This window comes from Cyclopterus lumpus, chromosome 15 (genome assembly GCF_009769545.1).
Source record: "Cyclopterus lumpus isolate fCycLum1 chromosome 15, fCycLum1.pri, whole genome shotgun sequence".
Classification (NCBI taxonomy): Eukaryota; Metazoa; Chordata; class Actinopteri; order Perciformes; family Cyclopteridae; genus Cyclopterus; species Cyclopterus lumpus.
Genome location: NC_046980.1, coordinates 21,517,527 through 21,535,046, shown reverse-complemented (window position 1 = coordinate 21,535,046; position 17,520 = coordinate 21,517,527). Strand labels below are relative to the sequence as shown.

Below are 17,520 nucleotides of genomic sequence, written 5' to 3'. Positions count from 1 at the left end.
CTCTTAAATGTAGATGCTGTTGCTGCCTGCTGCTGCGGAAGCAGCGGGGCAGTGAGTAGTGAAGCAGTCAGCCTCCTCCCCCTGGCCAGCCAGCCAGCCAGCCAGCCAGCCAGCCAGTCAGTCAGCCAGCCCAGTTAGCCAGTCAGCCAGTCAGCCCAGCAGCAGCCACTGGAGCCGCACACAGCAGCGCGTCTCTGGGACACTGAGGATTTCATCCCCCTGCCCGGAGCCGCGCGCACAGGACACACACTGGTTTATACAACGCCTTCTTTTCTTCCAACGGTTTGGTTTTTTGATTCTTTTTTTTCACCCCCCCCTCCCTCCCCCTTCTTTTTTGTTGTTGTTGTTGCATTGGTCGCTTGAAGGAACTTTTTTTTTTTTGGAATCTCATTTTCGTTCAGAAACTTTCACTTATGGTTCGCGAATATGGGCTCAAGTTGTGGTTTCTCTCGGGGAAACATCGTCGTGCTGCTGCTGCTGCTGGAAGGTAAGCTTCATCTTTATGCACACCAGAGGAATATTGGAAACAATGTCAAGTATATGTCGCACTGAAGAGTGTTTCCAATTAGTGGTTTACTTGAAAAAAATAACAACAATAATACTTGTTCTTGTAAATAAAATTGTAGAAAATGTTATTAAAATTAGAAACTGTCTTTTGTGATCCTGTATCACGTTTGAGACATCTGACAGCATCAGTTTGTGTTAAAAGCATCCTCTCTGCTAGAAAGGCAATTACTTGAATGAAATAAAATACGTTTTGGTTTGGGGTGCACTCTAAGTCCTTGGAGGGGGAAAGGAAGAGCAATACAGGGAGGAAAAGATGTGTGAGCCAGTGGACCTGAAGTCTAGATGGCAACTGACGAATGTAATTGGCTGCTCATGCGTGAAACTAAATAGCTTTTTGCTAATTTGCAACATTTTGGACGCTGAGGGACTTTCAAGGGTTTTCTTTCCCCAGAAGAAAAGTTGCCGTTGTTTCCTGCTGCAGAGAGTGACACTGGCTGTTATGCGTGGCATGGCACACTGCAGCATGGAGTCCAATGAATACAGCCATATATCATAATATGATAATCCCGTTCCCATAATCCCACAGCCCAACTGTACCAACACTGCCCTCCCATGCCGTCTATATTTAAAGTGTCTCTCATAGCTCAGCAGTGTGCACAACTCCGTGTGTGGCAAAGTATGCCAAATGTGATGCTTGGACACATATAGACCATTGTGTGGAATGCCTGAATTAGTTTTTGGACTTTGTCTTAGTTATTGTGTGACGTGTACAATTGGGACAATCATCACAGTCTTTTAGTGGAATTGACATGTGAGGAGGGAGTTCGTTTTCATGTGGACGGGTCGGAGCTATGTCATGCGCGCACAACTGCAGGCGTACACTAATAAACTATACGGGCCGAGAGGCGTACACGCCCCAGGGAGCACTTTCCTGCAGTGTTGTTAAAATGATGAATGCCATTTTGAAGGTGCCACGGTTGTATGTAATGCTCTCTGTGCTTATTTGTCAGCGTGTCTGTCAGAGCTCAGGGCCCAGGAGAGGTGTGTTCTCACATCCCCCCCCCTTACAGGAGATGCTCCTGCGCGTGTACACGTTCACCTCTCGGCTGCGCTTTGTTCTGCGCGTATTGTCACGGAGGTATTTATAGACGAGCACACGTTGGTCCAGTTCGATGTCATATGTCAAGGACGCGCTGCTAATTAAATGGCTGCTGAAAGCTACGCCTTACGTAAATGCACGCGCTCCTCACCTGCCCGCGTGTTGCAACAAAAGACCCCGTACGCGCGTGCGCGCTGCGGGCAGGTGTGCAGCAGCTGCTCCTGTCCCCAGGCAAACACGGACTGTTTGTTTTCTTTACACGTCAACTGCCCTCAAAACGACACGTCGGATTGATTTGAGCCGTGTTTGTTTTAAGCACTTTGTTTCTTCTCACTTTTAGAGGTGACTGCTGACGTCATGAACATATATGGTCATGTTACGTTCATACACTGTAGACACAACTAGAGGGAATAATTATATTAAGTGTCTTGCTCAAGGACACATCGACTAGTGCGGGGATTGAACCCCCCCAACCCCGTGATTGAAAGACGGCCCTGCTAACCACTGACCCACAGTCGCCCATTTTTTTCTTTATGAGTTATTCAACCTGCAGATGAGTTTCACGAATGCGTGGGGCCTCATCTTTTATGTGATCTATAATCATGTTGCGGTGCACTTTTTTGTTGCATCACATAACCTCTTATGCGTGATTTAAAAAAAAACGTTTTGTTTAAATATTTGATAGAATCCAAGAGCGAGTTCGATTGTTCATTCCCACCATCGCAGTTCCAGGTAACTCATTAGTTAAGTGTTTCTTGCTGAGGTCATCAAACAGAGGAAATTGGCAATCAGCGTTCACTATAATCAGCATGTTTACATGTCACCACGAGCTGAAGAAGTTCAACCAATAAGAAGGGAATTCAAAGGCTTATGTGGAGTTGGTTGCACTTTTGATGTAAACATGACTGAAATCATGGCTTTGTTTAGATTTTAACTTCTGATATTATGAAGAAGCATAATGGACGTTTGTGTGTGTGTGCTTTAAAAGAAAAGAGATGAGATCTCATGACTTAGACTATATAGTTAAAAGAAACACCTTATAAACTGGTTTGCTTTTCAGAGGTTAACAAACGGATTGAATTGAAACTCAATAACACCATATGTGACTAAACCTGGTAAACGCCTTTATTGAAATGCTACCAAATCCTTTTAACAGACACTTCTGTGAAAGAGCCACAGAAAAGCATCGATCCGTTTATCTTCCACCGTGACCTTGCAACTGTAGCTTTGACCCCCGCTTCGCCCGATGACCTTTGGAACCATGTGGTAATTCCCGGTTATGACCCCCACCGTGCAAGAGGAAGCCACGATGCCTCCTCCTCCTTGCCTTAAAATGATCATTTCCATCCACATCTTTTCCCTTTGAGAAGGACCAGACCAATAAATCTCATTTGATACATGCTGCTATTTGATTTAGCTCCTTATTACATTATATGATTTCGTAAAGCTTCTGTCTTGTGCTGCCTACGGAGGCATTGTAAATCGTATCAATGTTCTACTCTTGCTGTCAGTACGTCTCTTTTAGCATAATTGGAAAACATCAGGAGACAAGTTATTTGCTGGAGAGTTTATCTTTTATATTTAATTAAGTAAACAGCGTTGCTTCTCTTTTTGTATTTCTGAAAAACTAAATAATTTCATTACTTTTTTTTTTGTAAATAAAAAAAGTTGGCTTACAACAACTGGCCTGAGCTTCCCTCCATCCATCTCACCCTCGCTGTCCCTGGAAAGATAATAAGCTATCAGAGCAGTGATGCAGCCGTTTCAGTCTTTCAAAGTTTCACGCTTTATCGTTCAGTTATTGCTCCTCCTTTTTTACCACAGCACGCCATTTTTAACATATTTAACATGTGGGCAAAAATGCATCGTCCCATTTTTAGGGTTTTCATCCAACTGAATCAGGGTGGCTGTTCTTAGGCTGGAGGAACACCACCCACTGCACTATTACTTCCATTGCTGAGAGTCTCAGGCCCCAACCTCTAACTCTGGACTGTTGCTGCTGCTGCTGGCGCTGCATGGATGCCGCTCCCACCTGTCAAAGCTCTGTGCCTGATCCTCTAGTCAGTTCAGGGTCACACTTCCCTCTCATGCATGGGTACAATCTCATTTGCTGTGGTGAAAGGAGAAGAAGACATTGATTGAAATGTTGCCCTCTGGGTATTCAGTCCTCTCGCTTCACATGGGCCTCGACAAGTTGTTTCCCAGTCGGCCAGTGGTGCGTTCGCTGTGTTTGACCCGCCCTTTACAACAATGAACAGAACAAGAGAGCGAGCTCAGCTCATTTGATTCACACGTGGCCGTATGTCACTGCAGAAGTGAATATATACTGCATGTATATTTATTTTGGTTTTAAAGGTGCTAAGTGTACCAGCCTGAAACATGAACATCTCATTTACACATTTATTGTCATTAATGTGACAATCGTTGGGACTGATTTCTCTTAAAAAAGAAAATTGAGTCGCTTCTTGTCAAAATGAGAACGTTGCCCCTCCTCCGGCCCCGCCCGTGTCCATTCGTTGGCTCCTTCACTTTACTGAAGTGGGTAAACATGGTGGACATTTATTTTGTCCACCACCTGCCAGTGCCAGAAACTCTGAGAGCTTCGCTTCCACGTTATCCGCCGTAAAGCCGCGGCCCTCCCTCTGTTTCCATACTGTGATCCATCAGATTCACTGTGAAACCTGATGTGGGGACAGTCAGAGCTAAACGTCGTCTCAGCGGCGTTCTTTTTGCTTTAAGTGCTCCATGATTTCTTAAATATATGTAATGATGGCATAACTGCGTATTAATGTCTTTGTCCATACCTCTGGTGGTGTTTTACCTCCGCTGTGATGAGGATGGAGATGTTTTATCAAAGCGGGCTAATGACCACAAGCTCGATGACGCACCACGTGCTCAATTTTTGATGCCGCTGTCACTCCCACAGGAATTCTTAAACTGAATTTGAACTTGCAGCTAACCCCAGAGGAGATGTTCTATTAGATTTCTTGATGACTGATGAACATGGTTTATTGGATCTTAGCTCTTGTATTCTCTGAGGGTTAATTGGATTACATTATGGTGTAATTGATTATTATGTTACGGTATGCTTCATGGTAACCGGAGTAATCTACCTGGAGCCTGACTACCTCCTCCCAACTGAGATCAGATATGCTATTACTCTGATGAAAAGTTGGATGACTGTGTCATCATAACAGGATATGACGGTCTTTCCTTAATACGCCTCATTGTTTAGAAATTAAAAGAATCACAATCAGGACTATATTAGATCCAGGTTCTGGATCCAGCCTGAAATGACGAAGCAATCGTGCATGCTGGCACAGGAAACCAAGAGGGAGAGATTTTCCAAACATTATGATCAATAAAAGCTTTGAGTTATAGCTCAATGTGCAGATTTTTTGTTTTTGTCTTTGGGAGCAGAGTAATCGCGATAGGTTTCCGAGTGATTTTGATATTCATTGTTGTTTATTTCACCACGATATGCTGCGGCTACTTTAGTTAATGGAGCATAGGAAAAATGTGGATATTGAAGGACTAAATTGTTTCTGTGAAATAAACTGCAGTGATATTTCTGTGACCATGCAGCCGAACAACAGGGTCCATATTATGTGCCACACAGATGATTGCACACGTGCAGCCCTCAGCCGCCCTCCCCGTCCGTCTCATCAGTGGAAAACAATCAGTATCACTGTTGATTAGTAAGGTTATTGATCGGTCTGTTGCCAGATACAGGGCCTTTTCAGTGGGTCGTTGCCAGGGACAGATGCAGCGCACGTTGACCTTGGGAGAGAAAGGGCACCGGGCCGATCTCTCACCGCAGGGGCTCCAGTCTACGAGCAGGATTAGTGAGGGAATGAATCATGCGCTTCTCCTGCTGTTGACAAGGAGGTTCAGTGAGGACGTCTGGGTGGGGGATCCAACGTTTTCTCTCGTTGAGACTTAGAAGGACATTCACAGAGGTAGAGGCAGCCTGTGGGTTAGTCAAGTACATGAGCTCATAGCTGGTAAATCTAACAACCCGAGCACGCGTCGAGTTAATTGAGTTCCTGTCTTTGTCTGGGACAACGGAGAGGGCGTCCCACCCTATCAGCTCGGACCAGCCCCAGACACGCTGTGGTCTGTGGCTGACTGAGCACATGGCTTCAGGTTTTGTGGTGGAGCTTGTGTCCTTTTTGTCCTTCCACGGTTAAAATATGAAACAGAACTGACACGGGCCATAATTACCTCAAGGAAAGCTGCCATCGTCAAAGGCATACGTGCACAGATGACTGAAAGGTTTTGTTCTTTCTTCTGTTGTTGTTGTTGTTGTTGTTGTTGTTGTTGTTTTTCATCCACAAACAAGCGACATATATGAGTTCAGTTTCAGTGTATATGCTCGGCAGTATGTGGGATCTTTTGTAAACACAGATTGAGTCCTCCTGTTCAAACACTGGCTTTATTTGCTAAATTACTTCTTTTTTTATTACGGCTTTTGAAGAAATGACACGGTACATTGCAGCTAAGCGTCCGTTTTATTGCCGTTTGAAGGCTGTAAAAGGTTTGCTTATGATGGTAATGTGTACACACTTTATGGGAGGTCAAGGCTGTTCCCAAAACAGCCACATTGTCCACGTATATATGTCAAAATCTGAAAAGAACATTGTTCAGTGTTCCTAAGACGCCGAGTTGAAATTAAACTTGTATCTTCATCAGAGGTGAGCTGTCGTCACGATCTGTATTTCCGTTATTCGTGCGCATCACTTAGCGAAAACTAATGAGTCATATTGGAAAATCTTCATCATTGCTACACAGACCAAATATGCCAAGAGAGGCCTGCTTGATCCATTCAATTAATTAGTTTTTGTATAAACTGCTTGCTCTATGTTGGCTTCAGTCCTGGAAAGAAATTGTATTTTGAACGATATTAAACAAATTGTGTTGTATGGGGGTCCAGCCATGGCCCGCATTCATAAATACATTCAGCTCCCACTGGTTCACATGTCGGACCCTCTAGTTATATTTGTTGAGCTGCCGTCATCCGCTCGGTTTGATTCATGACGGTGTCGTGTCTGTGGATTACATTAATTAATTAATTAATATTAAACAGGGCTGTTGAAGGGAGTATGTTTCTAGCTTGTTAAAGACATAATTTAATCCAAGATCTTGAGCATCTCATCAAATGAATACAAGCATGAGTCTAATCATGTATTATGATGATGATTAAGCTACAGTTCTCCATTCTTATTGGGCCTTTGTCAGTAAGATAATGGCTCCCTCTAAAGGCCATTTTAGGTATACCGATGGGGTGTAAGCTTTTCTGCACTTAGCTTCCTATATTTGATCACATACAAACATCATATTCAGTTATTTTACTCCTTGAACGCCGGTATATTATTACAAGTTATCTAAAGTAAATTAACAGAATATAGATGTTGCTGAGAGTTACATTTGAAGTGTTTTCACAGCATGAAACAGAAACTATATCCCACGTTGTATATGTTGTATACTTGTATAGGCCGTCCAACCATGTTGAAACACTGTGTGTCTGCCTCCCAAGGCCTTGCAGCGCTCTACTATTTTATAACACTGGAAAGGGTACAATGTTCTGAGTAGAGAAAAAAGCTTTTTATCAGACTCAGAGGCATCAAACAATCTCTGTTGCGTTTGAATCAATGTTGTTTCACTCAGGAGGAAACTCAAGATCATCTTTTCATGCTGTTTTGGTCTGGGTTGAACTCTCCGGCTTGATAACATCCATAATTCACTTTGAATGATATCCTCACGTATGCAACTCAGGAAACAAACACAGCCAATGTGATCAACCTGTTGATGCAAAGTATTAATTTTTTCTATAGGATGCATTTTCAGATTTGTCCAACATAGTGAAGACTTTCAGTTAAAGAGTCATACAATTGATGAATGACCTATTACAGTCTTATATTATTTGTATTATTATTGTTTTATTATTTCAGATTCAGATTCAACTGTATTGTCATTGCACAGGTACAAGTACTATGACAACGAAATGCAGTTTTATGTGGGCGACTGTGGCGTCGATGTAGCCACTTAACAGTAACAGTATGAGTAGTATACAATATACACAGTATAAACAGTCGTATCATCAATTTCACATTACTTTAGTCTTTTCCCAGCTTTTGGCTGTATGTCTTTTTGAGTATATTATTAAAGATATTATTTTTACGTTGGGGTTTCTAACCCATCTACAAGGAAACCCTTTGGGGCGGAGTCTATCAGGTCTGAATACCTAACAGAAAACAATGAAGCAAACATAAACCCGACGACAGCCTCTAATCATTTTTCAAGCTCAATGGTTCTTGCGGTACATTTAGCAAACGGAAAACCATCCCTCAAATGAACGTGACACCCAAACACGCCGGCAGGATTAACAAACAAGTGGCCTGTTGTTTGTTTTTGTCTCAGGAACACTTTTAATGAAAAGGGCTGCAGACTGCCTGAGTATATCTCCATCCTTCAGGAAGGACGGACGCATTTTATCCATCAGCTCGGCCTCCTGTCATCCAACCCCCCCCCCTCCCCCCCCCCCCGCGAAATTAAATCAATGTCCGAAACCAGAGCCGAGGCCTCAACTGCACCAACAGAAATAGAACATCTAGTTTTGCTGCCTGCTAATGACATTAGTGCGTTCCCCGAATGGTCGCCTGCCGTCGTCAAAGAGGAACACAACAGGGATATAATTACAGAAGGAACACTCACATCTCCATTTTCCTGTAAAACACGCCGTCTGCCATATAGCTCCTTATGGATTTCCTCTACACACATGCTCACATACTCCCCCCCCCTCTGGCAGGTAATGATTCATCTCTCCTCCATATCGTGTTATCCCTTGTAATTAAACTTCTCAAGGTGAACACAAGGAGAATCGGAAACCACATGTTATTGACCGTATGAGAGATTCATTAAAAGAGCTGCACAAGTGTCATTTGAGCCCTCCTTTCAATATCCGCTAACGGGGGAGATGACAGACGTATCAGAGGAGGAGAAAAACACACCCGCAATCTTTCATATTCCATGTATGTGTTAATTTCCATTCAGTGGCCGGACGGCATTGTCAGTGGGCATTGTTCCCACTGTTAGATATCCAGAAAGAGATGTCTGATAACTGCTGTCTGTAATAATACTCATCATTATCTGCTGTCAGACCTTATTTTCAGTGATCACACTGTTAAGGGGAATGTAACTAAACCCGTACCTTGTGATTCACCTGGCTGGCTGCTTTGAAACATTCTGGTTGTGTCTTCTTCCTGCAGGAGCGACAGGGCTGTACTTCCCTCAGAATGACTACTTTGAGACGGTGTACGTTGGCCAGCTGGCAGGAACGCCGATCCTCCAGCTCCACGCCATGCTGGACAGCGCCTCTGAGCGGCCGCATTTCTACCTGTGCCCGACAGCTGGCAGACGTTCAGACTACAGCTCCTGGTTCAACCTGGACATCAACACTGGAATACTGTCCTTGAACAAAACCCTGGAGGAGAGCGACTTCGCCTTGCTATGTGAGTTGGTTGCGAGCATTTTAATGGCAATGCGCCGTCTCCTTTGGGCGCCGGGGGGTGTCCCTGACACGCGACAGTGACTTAGTGTCTTGACGTTTATCCCTTTTTGCATAATGCTTTGGCTCCATGTTCAGGTCTCGGCCCTCAGGATGATAATGTAATTGCATATGGGCAAACAAGAAGAAGCCTAGTCATCAAAAAGAGCACTGTCTGAGATTAAAAACGCTGCTTGACTTTGTCTTGGCTGTGTGTCCCGTCAGATAAACACTCGTGGTCGGTGCAGAAGTTGCTCCTGCACGCCATGGTGAAGCCCACCTTCACCAGGAAGCTCCCGTGCATCAGAAACTCTCGGGTCACCCTGGACTTTGTGAACGCCACGATGCCTCAGTGTGCTCAGACGGATTTGAAGGAGCTGTGCTTCCGTCACAGAGACACCTCCAACCCGCACGTCATGGAGAACCGGTTCCCCGGGGCCCTGCGGCAACTCAGGCGTCTCACCAGACTCAACGTCTGCCCCAACTACACCATCACTTACAATGTGGAATCAGGTCGGACACTTTAAAGAGAGGCTTTGTCACATGTTGAATAGCAAATGGCACGTTATTCCTCTTACAAATGAACAGTTGAATTCAAAGGCAACAAAACACACCAATGTTCAATTTATTACACTACTGGTATGACCAGTGTCTCATTAGTAAACCTCAGGTAGCTATTGCTGTTATGACTGCATGACTCTTATCAACTTGTGCTGCTGGTGAACTAGTTTGAGCTAAATGCCTTCATTCCATTGCTGTCCTTGGTAGCCACCGTGGTAACTAGAGTCTTGCTTTAAATCACCCATCACCCCATCAGGCCCATACACACCTGACTCTGGTTGATCCTCTTGTCTGCAGATGCTCCGGCACCATTTGCTGTCAATGAGAACACCATGGAGCTGTTGGTGACGGCTCCGCTGGACCGGGAGGAGAGTGAATGCTACCGACTCCTGCTGGTTTGCACAGTCCGGACGGAAACGCTCATCACCAAGGTGGAAACGTCCCTGGATGTCTTTGTCAACGATGAGGATGACAATGGGCCGTACGTGAATGGAACAGACACAGCAGATGTGATCATCGGCTTCAACCGGACAAAGGTGAGGAGAACCAGCATGACACCATCTGATCGGCTGTTTTATGGACACAGGTTTTTATCTTCTTTCTTCTTCTTCAGGGTGGCTCCTTTGGGGCTTTGTTTGTCTTCGACAGGGATTTAACCCCCATCTACCCCATAGACCAGAATCACAATAAGTATGTGGGGACCCTGCTCAATAATGACCCATGGGTAATGAAAACATTTGGCATAAAAGGCACCTTCAGTGAAAAGAAAGCTGCTCTTGGAGGAATTCGAGAGACCGTCCACGACTACCGTAAGTATTCCTGTTGCAAATACTAATCATCTGCATTTATGAACGCGGTAGTTTTTCATGCCCAAATGCATGTTTGGCTCTTGATTTTAGAGCTCGTCCTGAAGAGGAACCTGGATGTGACTGAAAATCGCACCCTGCAGCTTGACTACCTGGTCAACGACACCACCTACCCTGGTCTGGAGGGGACAGTGTTGCTGCACTTCAACGTCACCATCTTACCCGTCCACATCCGCTTCGCCAACATTACACATATGTTCTCAGTGACACGGCAAGCTTCTTTATACGCTCAGGTACTCGCGACTGCTTATCATACACGTATACAACTCTGTGTTTAGTCCGCTGCTGTCTTAAAGTGCAGGTGGACGTGTTTTCACGTTTTCAGTAACTCTCTGCTGGATGAGCCACACCTGTTTGAAGAATATATAGATGTCCAGCTGAGGAGGTCAGGTGTTGAAAGATTGAAACAGATGGGACGGGAAGGAAAACATCAACAGAGCATGAACACTTTCTGTACAATAGCATCTGCCTTGAAGTCACTGAAGTGGCCAGAAGTGCAACGAGCATCAAAGTTTGGATGATGCAATGATTTTATTCCCCAATAGGATTTAATTCTGTGTTATTTACATTCCCTATTTAGAAATCACCGCCATTCAAACAGCTTAAAAAGTGTTATCACACACTTAAACATAATGAGACTGCCCCCTGCTGGCTCAGTAAGAAAGAAAGAAAAAGTACAAATAACAATAAAGTAAAACTTGTAATTCATTCATTAGTAACACAGTTGTCTATGAAGCTGTTTGCATTATGCCAACCTTCCACTGAAATGACCTCCTGTCCCATCTCCTCTCAGGTCGGCACGGTCTGTGTGGAAAACTGCCAACAGTTCGCCGGCTTCGGGGTCACATACCGGCTCGAGGTGCCAGATAAGAACGTGTCTGCCGACGCGCAGTCCTGCTATGCAGCCATCGGCGTCACCCAGGCCTCGGACCAGATGTGGGGACTGCTCTACGTGAGCGACTCGGAGGCGCTGCGCAGGCCCGAGTGCCAGGACCTGCAGTACCTTGTTGTTGCTCAGGAGGAGCGCATGCAGCTGGAGGCCAGCACGCAGATACACATCCTACTAGAGGGTGAAGGTGAGACTGTCACGGTCCACTTCACATTTCACCATCGTTATGAAATCGTTATGAAAAACCCGAGCCGTCTTTTAAAGCTTTCCTGTGTTTTTGGAACTTGTTATAGCGAACAAGGCCGGCCAGGAGAGGCAGCAGTTCTCATCCTGTTCAGAAAGCAGACAGCGAGGACAATGTGAGTCTGTCCGAGGCCTGGGGGTAACAACCGGTAGATGCCAGTGGAGGCAAGGCACTGAGAAAGGTAAAGGTAACACATAAACATCAGTGGCTCGTGTCCATATTACTTATGAGGCCGTGGGGGTCATTTAATTAGAACCAAATGTGGTGGTCTAAGGATCAGAACCAGCGTGTGTATCCTTCCCAGTAACAGGAAGTAAAGAGTAACGGAAAAGTTAATTTTGATAAATACAAGCAACATCACCATATGATGGCTTTTGAGCACTTGGATTCAGGCTAACAGCAAATACAATGCCATACGTCATCTGGTCATGTTCCCCCCCCCAACTTATGATTTTCACTCCTTTGTGTTGACCGTCCAGGAATTTCTGAAAATTACTCAACCTGCTCCCCCGACCTGCGGACATGTCCAGATAGCTTTTGTGATGCGGTTGAAAGCAAAAATGCGTCAATATGTCCACAAGACTGTACAAGTAAGAAACACATGCCAATGCTTTTTATTATGCTGATGGATTTCTGCACGCGTGTAGTAAACATGTTGTATCACGTACACATCTGTAAATAGGAGCACGCTAACTGTTTATTGTCTCTGAAGAGGAACCTGTTACCGGAGGTCATGAACGAGGCTTGAGGAACGGGATCCAGGCTGGATATGGAACCTGCTACTGCTACTCTGACAGTTGCTTTTGTGAGAAGGATGATATTGAGGGTGAGTCGTCATACGTCGCGCTAAACTGTCAATATTAAGTGAAATGCAGTCTCCTTATTCATGTCATCTCAAGAATGAACCAGAGATAGATTGCTCCTTTCTTGAAATCCACCAGAGGCGATATGTGAAGACATGTGTAAGACCATCATCGCCACGGCTCTGCTCCTCTCCTTCATCGTCTCCATCCTCCTGTCCTCATACTTTATCCACCGGTACCACAAGAACTCGCCTAAGCCCCCGATCGCCTCTGCCGAGATGACTTTCCGCCGGCCGGCTCAGGGTTACCCCATCAGCTTCCCTGCTAACCTTCGTCGGGGCTCGCAGGATTCCATCGAGACCGACACCTTTAAAATACCAGTAAGCTGCTTCCTTTCTTAAGCAAAGTATATTGAACTGGTTAAGAAGTCCACAATATTCCGATGTTTTTCCAACAGGAGGATCCTAAGTGGGAGTTTCCTCGTAAAAACCTTGTACTTGGCAAGTCTTTGGGAGAAGGAGAGTTTGGGAAAGTTGTCAAGGCAACAGCATTCAGGCTGAAGGGAAAAGCTGGTTACACCACTGTGGCTGTGAAAATGCTTAAAGGTAAGACAAGCCAGCCAGAGGCCAGACGAGTTGGGGAAGTAATGGCGCTGTGTGAGAAGTGAAAGTCCGATGAATGGTTTCCTCATCACAATCCCCTCTGTTCCCCCCATGACAGAAAACGCCTCTCACAGTGAGCTGCGTGACCTGCTGTCAGAATTCACTTTGCTGAAGCAGGTCAACCATCCGCACGTCATAAAGATGTATGGAGCGTGCAGTCAGGACGGTGAGACCCCGGCGCTGCCGCTATCCTCTTTCAGGCCATGTGTGTTGCACATGGTCTCTAAAGCTCTGCATTTCTCTGAATAGGTCCATTGTATCTGATCGTGGAGTATGCCAAGTACGGGTCACTCCGCAACTTCCTGCGCGAGAGTCGGAAAGTTGGCCCGAGCTACATGGGAAGGGACGCCAACCGAAACTCCAGTTACCTGGAGAACCCGGACGACAGGGCGCTCACCATGGGCGACCTGATCTCCTTTGCGTGGCAGATCTCCAGAGGCATGCAATACTTGGCGGAAATGAAGGTATTTCACAAAACCAAATGTCAATTTGAGTGTAATCACTGAGTGGGGTTGGAATCCCATTCAAAAGAAACCAGTGGTAGGATTTGAGGATTAAGTTGAAGAATAATAAGAGAAAGAACAGTTCAAATGAACTCTTTGACTGTATAACAAATCACCTCTGGCAGATCCTCTGTGGACTAATTTTCATTTTCATTTCCACTGTACACATTCACATTTATGTTGATTTACACTTCATATACACTACACATACTTTGCATTTTGCACACTCTGTTTAAACTTAAATTAATGTCCTTAAATACACACTGCAGTTATTCGTATTCTATTGTGTATATATATTGTATTGTATTCTATTGTGTATATATATTTTATATATATATTTTATTTTATATTTTGTATATATCTGTCATCCCTGTTCTTATATTTAGTTTATTTAGTCTATTCCATTTGGTGTCTGTAAAGTGTTGAGCGCTACTATGACAACAAATCTCCCCTTGGGGATTAATAAAGTATATATCTATATATCTATCTAACTCTAGAAGATGAAAGCGGTCGAAATGCCAGTTTGGGAGTAAAACATGGAGTTGAGATGTTTTCGGTGAAATTAGTGTATAGCTTTCACTCAAAGTGGAAGAGTTGAAGCCACTTCCAGTGTGTGTACTGGGAGCATTTGCTAGCTCGTGGCTTGAATTGAGGCTTTTGGTCCCACAGCTTGTTCACAGGGACCTTGCAGCACGAAATGTTCTCGTCGCTGAAGGGCGAAAGATGAAGATCTCAGACTTTGGCCTCTCCAGAGACGTGTACGAAGAGGACTCGTATGTCAAGAGGAGCAAGGTGAAGACCAGCCACAGAAAAGCTTCTCATTTACGTTTATTTACCAAGATCATCAACACTTTAAATAAACTCTCTCGCTTATTTCCAGGGCCGTATACCCGTTAAGTGGATGGCAATAGAGTCCTTGTTTGATCACATTTACACAACACAAAGTGACGTGTGAGTACCATAAACATTTCAAGAAATTGTTTGACGTGTTAGGAAATTCACTTTCTTGCCACGAGTTAGAAAGTGCATATGGGTATTTCCCAAAATGTTGAATTATTCCTCAAAGCAATTATGTTTCCATGCTCTGTTTATTTAAATATTCTTATGAGCCCCCTGTGTTTTCTTCCAGCTGGTCCTTCGGTGTGCTGTTATGGGAGATAGTGACACTGGGAGGAAATCCATACCCAGGTATCGCTCCTGAACGCCTCTTTAACCTCCTCAAGACTGGTTACAGGATGGAGAGACCAGAGAACTGCTCGGAGGAAATGTGAGCTCCACCTCCGTCGCTCTGCAGCATCTCCTCATCGCTCCTGAGTTCAATAACTCCCCTCCACCACGTTACGGTCCCAACGGTCACGGAAAAAATGACTGCCGGGAGGATTAAATGACGCTTATTCTCACCCGCTGTAAAACCCTTTTTCCTCCGCAGGTACAACCTCATGCTTCGATGCTGGAAACAAGAAGCAGACAAGAGGCAGACGTTCTCAGAAATCAGCAAAGAACTGGAGAAGATGATGGTGAAAAGTCGGGTATGATGAAGCTACACAATACATTAATATCCGTTATTCATGTTTTTCCACAGGAAAGCAGTGTGTGTGTGTGGGGGAGGGGAGCTATTAATCAGCCTCTGGCACAATTGTGACAACACTTTTTTGCTTTCCACTCCTTTTGGATTTGCAGCTGGCCCCATAATAAGCAGTATATCCGTTCTAGTGGACATCATGTACTGTTGGCTTGCTCCTTCGAGTCCCATGCTGCGTTACGCTGCTTCGCTGTATGATCTTCCCAATACGCTTTAGATACCATAATTAGTGTTTTTGACGAGCAATCCTAAAATGTGGCCTTGGGCAGCGTAATCACAGGGCATACCAGTCGGGCCCGTGGCTTTGAAGTCAGGCTAAATATGGAACTTTTAAGGACAAGGGAATGCAGACGTCCCAGAATGCAGCAGGCTAGTTCTTTCGTGTTGTCAAAAAAAAAGAGGTAGCGGGCATATGTCACTTGATGTAGAGAGTAGAAATGTCGTCGCGACCTTTAGCATGAGCACGCTCAGCCTGAGTGACCCCTCGACCTCACTAATCAGCCTAAATCCCACCTTCTTGTCAGGATTACCTGGACCTGGCGGCGTCCACGCCAGCCGACGCCCTGCTGTACGACGACGCCCTCTCTGAAGAGGACACGCCACTAGTGGACTGTAATAACGCCCCTCTCCCTCGAACCCTCCCCTCCACATGGATTGAAAACAAGCTCTATGGTAGAATCTCCCATGCATTTACTAGATTTTAGAAACAGGACACACAACACAAGCTCTCTTTTTTTGGCACGATGTGATTGGCTTTTCCGTGGTCAAGTGTGCGTGACTGTGATCTCGGCATGCCTTTCGCTGATTCTTGCTGACATGTCTCCCATTTCATCGTAAATGAGAGGCTCGGTGAAAAAAAAAAGATCTTGTGTCTTGACCTTTCTGTTTTGACTTGGACCTGCTTCTAATGTACATGGATGCTGACCAAAAAGCGTGCTACATTTGTAAATATTGAGGAATACCCTCCATTCTAATTTATATGGCACTGCTCATACTCACGCTTCATCCGCATTTCATTTGTAGATAGTTTCATGTTTTCACCGCATTTCCATTGTCGTCATTCCATTATGTGTTTTACATTGGAAGAACCAGTGTGTGACATTTGAAACAGGTCCTTGCTGAATCAATCGCTCACTGTGCTCTTTTAGTTTCACATTGTCTCAAATATTCAGTCTTTTTTTAATGTGTATTTATGTCTCTATAATGATTTCACAATGCTGAACAGAAAGAAAACAGTAAGGCTTTTGAACGCAACTCTCAGGTGACATTGATTCAAGGTAAAGAACACATTGGACTTATCAAGGGAGTCACAGGGCACGAGCACCGCCTTGATACATCACAACAACTCAATGAATAGGTCAACGATATGTTCTCTCACTTCATGTAACATATACAAAGACATACGTGACACTACAGAGTTTGATTTGAGAGCCTTACTGTCTGCACGCTGTTAATCTTTCACTGAGTGCAGAAAAATGATATGTTCTCGTTTTTAGGCATGTCATACCCCAACTGGCCTGAGAAGAGCCCGGTACCGCTCAACAGACATGATGCCACTAATCCAGTCTTTACAAGATATGCCAATGATAGTGTTTATGCAAACTGGATGGCTTTGCCTTCACCCGCAAAAGCTGTGGACAAGCTCGATAGCTAAAGACAAACCCAACACTGTAGAAAAGATGACTAATTGGTAGATGTGTATATTTCTATAAGACTGTACATATACAATCTGATGCTAAAGTTGGTTCCCTTTTATTTCTGTTGCACGGGTATTCAATGTTTAAAACGGGGGTCTTTTTGCTGCAGAAGCGGCTGGATCAATGTAGACCACGCTTCATTCAGCTCGTCAGTATGTTAATTATTACCTCTCGGGTCCTGTTGGCCATGTTGTATCACTGCATGACTATTGTACCAGATTGTATATGCCAGTGTCGATGTCTTTTAAGTGCCTGTGCCGCTTCTACAATAGCCTCCAATTATTAATGTGCAACTGTGAAGATCTTGTTCCAGCCCAGGAATTAAAGGGGACGTCTTTACCATCACCTGCTGTAGACAGCTGGGATTGAGTGGACAAAAGCAAAAGTCTGAACCTGTTCTGAAAATGTAAAGTTTCTACTTTGGAGCATTGTTCTCCTCGAAATGCCCGAGACCCGTTTAGTGTTTTCTCCCAATTGATGTTTTAAAGCTGTTCTTGCCAAAGAAAAAGTAACACAAAGATGATCAGTAAACAGTTTTCTTTGCTTTTGTTCTTGTTTTTT

At 44.5% G+C, this 17,520-nt stretch overlaps 1 protein-coding gene across 1 annotated transcript; it reads left to right on the top strand.

Moving 5' to 3' along the window:
• Positions 1-426: 426 nt before the first annotated feature.
• On the top strand, positions 427-16,916 carry ret (ret proto-oncogene receptor tyrosine kinase). The gene is made up of 20 exons (XM_034552276.1): positions 427-487; positions 8,875-9,117; positions 9,378-9,665; positions 10,011-10,249; positions 10,327-10,522; positions 10,613-10,812; positions 11,373-11,655; positions 11,762-11,893; positions 12,192-12,302; positions 12,425-12,538; positions 12,654-12,895; positions 12,973-13,120; positions 13,236-13,343; positions 13,427-13,641; positions 14,350-14,472; positions 14,561-14,631; positions 14,810-14,947; positions 15,110-15,209; positions 15,787-15,934; positions 16,759-16,916. The coding sequence occupies exons 1-20, from the start codon at positions 427-429 to the stop codon at positions 16,914-16,916; spliced, it is 3,318 nt and encodes a 1,105-aa protein (XP_034408167.1).
• Positions 16,917-17,520: the final 604 nt, after the last annotated feature.

Coding starts and splice junctions, on each gene's coding strand:
- ret (XM_034552276.1), top strand. CDS start 427: ATGGGCTCAAGTTGTGGTTTCTCTCGGGGAAACATCGTCGTGCTGCTG. Junction 14,473..14,560: donor CGTATGTCAAGAGGAGCAAG/GTGAAGACCAGC, acceptor GCTTATTTCCAG/GGCCGTATACCCGTTAAGTG. Junction 15,210..15,786: donor AGATGATGGTGAAAAGTCGG/GTATGATGAAGC, acceptor CCTTCTTGTCAG/GATTACCTGGACCTGGCGGC.